At 45.8% G+C, this 8,121-nt stretch overlaps 1 protein-coding gene across 1 annotated transcript in view; it reads right to left on the bottom strand.

The window, feature by feature from the left end:
• The window catches only part of LOC107122715 (prostacyclin synthase-like), a 52,520-nt gene that overhangs the window by 24,641 nt on the left and 19,758 nt on the right, over positions 1-8,121 (bottom strand). Inside the window, exons 4-5 of the mRNA XM_015425848.1 lie at positions 5,550-5,693; positions 5,272-5,426 (exon numbers count right to left, since the gene is read on the bottom strand). Of these exons, the coding sequence (XP_015281334.1) occupies positions 5,272-5,426; positions 5,550-5,693 (299 nt within the window). The remainder of the gene's footprint in view (positions 1-5,271; positions 5,427-5,549; positions 5,694-8,121) is intronic.

Genomic DNA, 8,121 nt, shown 5'->3' on the forward strand with positions numbered 1-8,121 from the left:
ACAGGCATCATGCCCAAATATCCAGAAGTTTCCCAGGTTGGCAATGACAACCCTACCATCAAAGAGGACAAAGTGACCACAAGATTTAGGATATCTAGGATCAATAGATGTGTGTTTGGGCTTTTCAGGGTGAAGGGGCTAATTCTTTGCCTACAGTACTTACCGGACAATCCTAAGCAGAGGTACATTCTTCTAAGTCCACTGAAGTCCATGGGTTCAGAAGGGTGTAACTCTGCTTAGGATGGCACTGACAGAGGCATGAAGCTTTAGCGGGTACAAGGCAGTTCTAATAAGGACCAGCTGCAGACTTATTTCAGGCTACATCCCAGGGTAAATTGATCATCGTTGTGCTATAGTCATCATTCATCTCCTGCATTGCCTTGCCAACACAGGAAAATTTAGTTGTAAATTATTGCTATGGTGCAATATCCGGTGATGCAGCCCAAGTCCCTGTTCTGAAGTTACATTGATTCTTCCCAGCAAACAACAATTAGATGGGTGTCAATTTATCTATGTTTCATCCCCATGACTCTCTTCCTTATAGGGGGGAAAAACCCCTCTGGACACAGGCGGCATGGGTGAGTTGGTACCTTGGTACCAAACGTGACTTGACTTGGGAGATGTGGATCTAAGCAGCCTAAAGACTCTTTTTTCCCCTGCAAGAGGGATTCTCGACTAAATATTCCAGTGCAGAAAATCCTAGAGATGCCCTGCTAAATCAGAGCAGTGGTCAATCTAGCCCAGCACCCTGGCCCATATAGTGGCTAACCAGCTGCTCTGGAGAGCCTACAAAGACAACACAGAGACCACAACCTCCCCCTGATGTGGCCTCCTAGCATTGGTATTCAGAGGTGGACTCATTAGGCACCCCATCATCTCCAGTAAGCACATATATCTAAAGGTGCGTTCAGGGTAGGAAGTAGCAGATTCCCAGAGCCCATGTACAAAATAATCAGGGGCGGCTCACCCGCTAGGTGAACTAGGCCTTCGCCTAGAGCGCGAGCCAGCCCTTGGGGCACCAAACTGGACCCACCTCCCCGCCAAAGCCCCCCAGCCCCCCAACAAAAGCCCTGCATCTCCCTGCCTGCTGCCGCTGCCTCTTTCTCCCCGAGTCCGGCAAGCACTGAGCTTGCCGGTCTAGGGGCGAAAGAGGCGGTAGTGGTCAGGGAGATGCAGGGCTTTTGGCGGGCGTGGGGCCAAGTGCAGTTTGGCGCCACCCCCCCCGCCAGCCTCTTGGCGGTGGCAGCTACTCAGCAGGGCCCATCTTCCAATGGGGGCTCGGCCTGGCCTGACGCGCCCGCTCCCTGTCTCCCGGCCGGCAGCTGGTCCGCACAGGCGCAGAGGCTGCTGCTGCCACCGCCAGCCCCGGCTGCGCCACCGCCCACCCGCCCGTCGCCCACGCACTTTGGGGGCTCCCTCGAGCCTACCTTCCCGGGCGCCTCCTGCCTACTGGGCTGCCGCTTCTCGGACAGGGAGGGGCACCTTGGGTGGGGCCAAAGTAAGCAGGATAGGAGGGAAGGAGGAGCGAGACTGGCGAGCCCCCGACCCCTCCCGCCCGCCAGGTGGCTCCCACCTCTCCCGAGTCCCCGAGCCGGCCGCCTCGCCATTCCTCTCCTGCCCTGCGGCTCAGGAGAGCAAGGAGGCAGTCAGCTGGGAGGTCTCCAGGCCCCACCGGAAGGTTGGCACCTGCGCCTCGCCTAGGGCGCAGAAACACCTTGGGCCGGCCCTGAAAATAATGTAAAGTTATTTTGATAATTAAAATCTTATAAACACTAGGTAGAAGAAGAGAAGAGATTGGATTTATACCCTGCCCCTCACTCAGAGTCTCAGAGCAGTTTACAATCTCCTTTCCCTTCCCCTCCCCCACAACCAACACCCTGTGAGATAGATGGGGCTAAGAGAGCTCTGAGAGAACTCCTCTTGAGAGAATGGCTCTGAGAGAACTGTGACTGGCCCAAGGTCTCCCAGCTGGATGCATGTGAAGGAGTGGGGAATCAAACTCTGATCTCCCAGATTAGAGTTTGTGCTCTGAACCACTACGCCAAACTGGCTCTGATAGATAGATAGCTGATAGTTTTCCAGAGACTGGAATAGCATGATAGATTTATAATAGCCTTTGGATAGAGACATTCATTGTTTCTGTTCTGCTTTGAATTTTGGTCAAACAGGTTTATTGATTGACATTATTTATAGTCTGCCTTTCTCACTGGGACTCAAGGCAGATTACCCACAGGGAGTCAATGCAATCAATAGGATGGGACAGTCAATAAACAGTGCAATAGAATAGAGTGGTAGAACTAACCAAGCTATACACAGCATGGTAGGACACAGTCCCTAATAATTTATCCAAGTAACTGTGAAGCATTTGCTACCCCATTGCCTGCTTGGAAAGCCCTCTTGAATAATTCAGTTTTACATACAGGTTTACTGGGAAGGTAACAAGTGTTCCGTGCGCCTTGGTGTTTAGTCATGCCGGCCACATGACCACGGAAACGTCTTTGGACAGCGCTGGCTCTTCGGCTTTGAAACGGAGATGAGCACCAGCACCGGAACCCAACAGTCGGATTCGACTGGCTTTCGAGCAAGGGAACCTTTACCTTTACTGGTTTTGCAGTGCTTCAAAACCTACTGTCAAAAAAAAGGGGGGGAAGCCAGTGTACAGTACAAGAAGCAAAACAAGAAACACCACTGACTGAAAATAAACAAGTATATAATAACCATATAAGCATAACATCAAGTATAATGTATATCTTGGCCAAACATCAAGTATAATGTAAACCTTGGCCAAATGATTTACATTATACTTGATGTTATGTTTATATGATTATTATATACTTGTTTATTTTCAGTCAGTGGTGTTTCTTGTTTTGCTTCAAAACCTACTGTGTCAGAAAAAAATAATGTATGTAGTCAAAGGCAATCATACCACAATCATAGTTCCAGGCAGGTAGCCGTGTTGGTCTGAAGCAGTAGAACAAATGTAGAGTCCAGTGGCACCTTTAAGACCAACAAAGTTTTATTCAAGGTATGAGCTTTCGTGTGCATACAAATGTGTATGCACATGAAAGCTCATACCTTGAATAAACCTTTGTTGGTCTTAAAGGTGCCACTGGACTCTACATTTGTTATACCACAATCATACCATTTTAAAACCTCTGGACATACCTGCACTATAGACAAAAAGTTTAATAGTTATTCCCTCTCCCTAGGAACCCTAGAATCTGTTCTTCTGAGAGGAACCAGGAACAATTAACAACATCCTCACCAAACTAGAATTTCCAGGGTTCGGGGGGGGGGTGCATAATATATAAACTGCAGTGTAGATCTGAAAATCTACCACCTGAACCCAGGCTTTTCAGATGGAAACAGGTCTTGCATCAAACAAATCTCTGTGAAGGATACATAGAGGAACTGGCCTCCAGTTACACTCGCTTGGAGGTTTGGCTAGGAAAGACCAGGGGATGGATTTTATCAAACATTTCCAGTGTGCTACTGAAGTACCAGCATTAAGGATGGGACCTGGCCAATCGCACCAACCTGCACTCAACATGGAACGAGCAGCTTTCATCAAAAGACGGTCCAGTTTGTAAAACTCATGATAGACTTCCAGAGAATGCACCAAGTCTTTAGCTCGACTGGAGACGTCATCATAATCCTTGCTTTCATTACCATACAGTGTCAGGTAACCAGCCCTGGGAAGAAGGAAACGTAGAAATGTTAAAAACTGGAGGGGCACATGCTCAGTCCTTTTGCCAACTCCATAATTTGCCATGTTCGTGTCTAGTGGGAAAATGGCTTTGGAATGCTGCACTTACCTGAACATCGTACTGTAGGCAAGATGAAACAGACCTTCTTCCTCCCATTGCCGATTGGCTTTATTTGGGTCAGAAAGCAGAACAGTTTGCAAATTGAAGAGCATTGCCTTTGTTAGAGAGGGAAGGTTTTTGTTTTGCAGAGTCCTGTGGAAGCAGAAGTCACATTGTAAAGCTAATAATGCCCCTCCCGGTGCCATTTTAGGTCAGAAAAGTGGCACAAGGGGAGCAGGATTCCCTTCTCCCCCTGCACAGCGATGGTCCTGATGAGAACTGGGCCCTCACAATGCAGTTTAAAGACGTTCCTGGGTGGAGACTTTAAAATGGCAGGAGGGAATCCCATGATGCAAATCTGATGTGGTTAGGGTTGCCAAATCAGTCTTCGCCGGGAGCGGGGTGTAACCATGTGTGCTTTTAAATGTATTATCTGTACTGTGCTAATGCTATATGTCTGTTGAATGTCTTTACATTTGTGCGTATGGGATAAGGGGATTGCTGTGTTTGTATGGCTTGCTTTGCATCTCATGCTTGCATCTGGATGAGCAAGGCTTGTGTCGCCTGCGCTACAGAACACGTGCTTCCTTGCACCTTCCCAGCGTGCCTCAGGACAAAGAAGACAAACGCCATTATGCTCAGTTTGGAAACTTGGAAGAACAACAGGTTTCCCCACCATTGCTGATCTGTGGGAAAATGCGTAACCCATCTTCCTATCTGGTTTGGCATCACAAAGAAAACATCCTGTATTGCCTTCATGGACCAGGCACATCTCTGCAAGTCAAAAGTTGCCATGGAGATATGACTTTGACACCTCACCACATGGCTCCCCTTTGAAGTTAGGTCTAGAATCTGAATATCGCCCCCTCCCCTCTAGGTATAGCGTCACAACCTGTCCACCAATAGGGATAGAAAGGGATGGATTTTAGGGGTAGATTGGCCTTAAGCCAACCCCCCAAAACTAGGTTTTAAAAAGAGAAACACAGCCTTTGTTTCTCTGGTTAACCCATCTTTCCCTCACCTTGCAACTGAAGTACCGCAGGTGATTCTTACTGCGTGCTCGGGACTCGCGACCCGAGAACCCGCACGGGCCTGGCAGGACCATTCCGTGTGCTTTAGAATCCCACCCGCTGATACTTGAGTTAGAATCTGTTCTTCTGAGAGGAACCAGGAACAATTAACAACATCCTCACCAAACTAGAATTTCCAGGGTTCGGGGGGGGGGTGCATAACAGATAAACTGCAGTGTAGATCTGAAAATCTACCACCTGAACCCAGGCTTTTCAGATGGAAACAGGTCTTGCATCAAACAAATCTCTGTGAAGGATACATAGAGGAACTGGCCTCCAGTTACACTCGCTTGGAGGTTTGGCTAGGAAAGACCAGGGGATGGATTTTATCAAACATTTCCAGTGTGCTACTGAAGTACCAGCATTAAGGATGGGACCTGGCCAGTCGCACCAACCTGCACTCAACATGGAACGAGCAGCTTTCATCAAAAGACGGTCCAGTTTGTAAAACTCATGATAGACTTCCAGAGAATGCACCAAGTCTTTAGCTCGACTGGAGACGTCATCATAATCCTTACTTTCATTACCATACAGTGTCAGGTAACCAGCCCTGGGAAGAAGGAAACGTAGAAAGGTTAAAAACTGGAGGGGCACATGCTCAGTCCTTTTGCCAACTCCATAATTTGCCATGTTCGTGTCTAGTGGGAAAATGGCTTTGGAATGCTGCACTTACCTGAACATCGTACTGTAGGCAAGATGAAACAGACCTTCTTCCTCCCATTGCCGATTAGCTTTATTTGGGTCAGAAAGCAGAACGGTTTGCAAATTGAAGAGCATTGCCTTTGTTAGAGAGGGAAGGTTTTTGTTTTGCAGAGTCCTGTGGAAGCAGAAGTCACATTGTAAAGCTAATAATGCCCCTCCCGGTGCCATTTTAGGTCAAAAAAGTGGCACTGGGCCCTCACAATGCAGTTTAAAGAAGTACCTGGGTGGAGACTTTAAAATGGCAGGAGGGAATCCCATGATGCAAATCTGATGTGGTGCAAATCCAGGGACACCCATCTAGTCCGGGTTGGCTGTTATTAAAGATTTGATCTCAAGTTCCTTCAGGACCATGACTAACACTGTCTCCACACTACACTGGCTTCATTAACCAAAACTGAATCAATGGTTTCTTTTACTGTTATTCTGATGACACCCTAAAGGCAGGACCGCATTACAGCTTTTATGGGCCCTAGGCACTTTTACCTTCGTGGGCCTCTCCTATCATAATAATATCAGTAATAAAAATTATTTTGATATAACTTTAAATACTTTAAATAAATAATTGTATTTATAAATTCTGTTTTAGGTAAAAAATAATAATTTTTGTTGGTCCTAAACATTTCATTTTTTTCTGATGTGAGGAAAAAAAATTAAACATTTTCTTCAACCCTAAAAGTTCTTTTTTTCCTGATTTTAAAAGAAATTAAAACATTGTTGTGGGCCCCTAAAAGTATTGTGGGCCTTAGGCACTGCGCCTACTGTGCCTATTTATTTATTTATATTTATTTATTCGATTAATACCCTGCCCTTCCTGCCGAAGCAGGCTCAGGGCAGCTAATGGATAGGTAGGCCCTGCCTAAGGGACTAGTTGCACTCTGTTTTTCTTGACATGCACAGGCAGCCAGAGGCTTCCTGAAGTCAAGCTCTCACAAGGAACTTCCCAGCACCACAAAAGAACCACTCATCTGAGAAAAAAGTTCTATTAATTTACCTCAGCTGACACTAAATCAATTTGTTGTTCATGTTCATTTACACAAGAAGCCTCTAAGCCATGAAACTGTGATCCTTCCCTTTGCTTGTGATAAGAACTAATCAATACACAAGCCCAGACACAGTGGGGCCCTTGGATGACCAAGGGGTAAAAGGAGTAATGAAGGATTATAGGGAAATGGCTAAGTAGCTGAATGCATTTTTTGCCTCTGTCTTCACTGTGGACGATGAGAAGTGCTTGACCACTCCAGAACCTCTGACTTCAGGAGGGGTGTTGAAAGACCTGAGTCAGATTGAGGTGACGAGAGAGGAGGTCCTACGACTGATAGACAACTTAAAAACTGATAAATCACCAGGCCCGGATGGCATACCTCTGAGAGTTCTGAAAGAACTCAAATGTGAACTTGTGGATCTCCTGACAAAAATATGTAATCTTTCCTTAAAATCTGCCTCCATTCCTGAGGACTGGAAGGTAGCTAATGTCACTCCCATCTTTAAAAAGGCTTCCAGAGGAGATCCGGGAAATTACAGGCCAGTCAGTCTGACGTCAATAAAGGGTAAATTGGTGGAAACTGTTATTAAGGAAAGAATTAGTAAGCAAATTGATGAACAAAAACTATTGAGGCAGACTCAGCATGGGTTCTGTAAGGGAAGATCTTGTCTCACTAACCTGTTAGTGTTCTCTAAGGGGGTGAACAAACATGTGGACAAGGGGGACCCAATAGATGTTGTTTACCTTGACTTCCAGAAAGCTTTTGATAAAGTTCCTAATCAAAGGTTCCTAAGTAAGCGCAAAAATCACAGGATAAAAGGACAAGTCCTTTCATGGCTAATTAATAGGAAACAGAGAGTGAGTATAAATGGGAACTTTTCTCAGTGAAGGGTGGTAAGCAGTCGGGTTCCGAAAGGGATTAGTACTCAGTCCGATGCTTTTTAACTTGTTTATTAATGATTTGGAGTTGGGAGTAAGCAGTGAAGTGGCTAAATTTGTGGATGATACAAAGTTGTTCAGGGTAGTGAGAACTAGGGAGGATTGTGAGGCACTCCAAAGGGATCTGTCAAGGATGGGCAAGTGGGCATCAACATGGCAAATGGGGTTCAATGTGGTCAAGTGCAAAGTAATGCACATTGGAGCCAAAAATCCTAAATATAAATACACATTGATGGGGTCCAAACTGGCAGAGACTGACCAAGAGAGATCTTGGAGTCGTAGTAGATAACTCACTGAAAATGTCGAGACAGTGTGTGACTGCAATAAAAAAGGCCAATGCTATGCTGGGGATTATTAGGAAGGGTATTGAAAACAGATCAGCCAATATCATAATGCCCCTATATAAATCAATGGTGCAACCTCATTTGGAATACTGTGTACAGTTTTGATCACCACACCTTTAAAAGGATATTATAGCTTTGGAAAAAGTGCAGAAAAGGGCAATTAGAATGATAAAACGCTTGGAACACTTTCCCTATGAAGAAAGGTTAAAACGCTTCGGGCTCTTTAGCTTGGAGAAACGATGGCTAAGAGATGACATGATCGATGTTTATAAGATTAT

This window comes from Gekko japonicus, unplaced genomic scaffold (genome assembly GCF_001447785.1).
Source record: "Gekko japonicus isolate JY-2015 unplaced genomic scaffold, Gekko_japonicus_V1.1 scaffold2419, whole genome shotgun sequence".
In the NCBI taxonomy this organism is placed as follows: Eukaryota; Metazoa; Chordata; class Lepidosauria; order Squamata; family Gekkonidae; genus Gekko; species Gekko japonicus.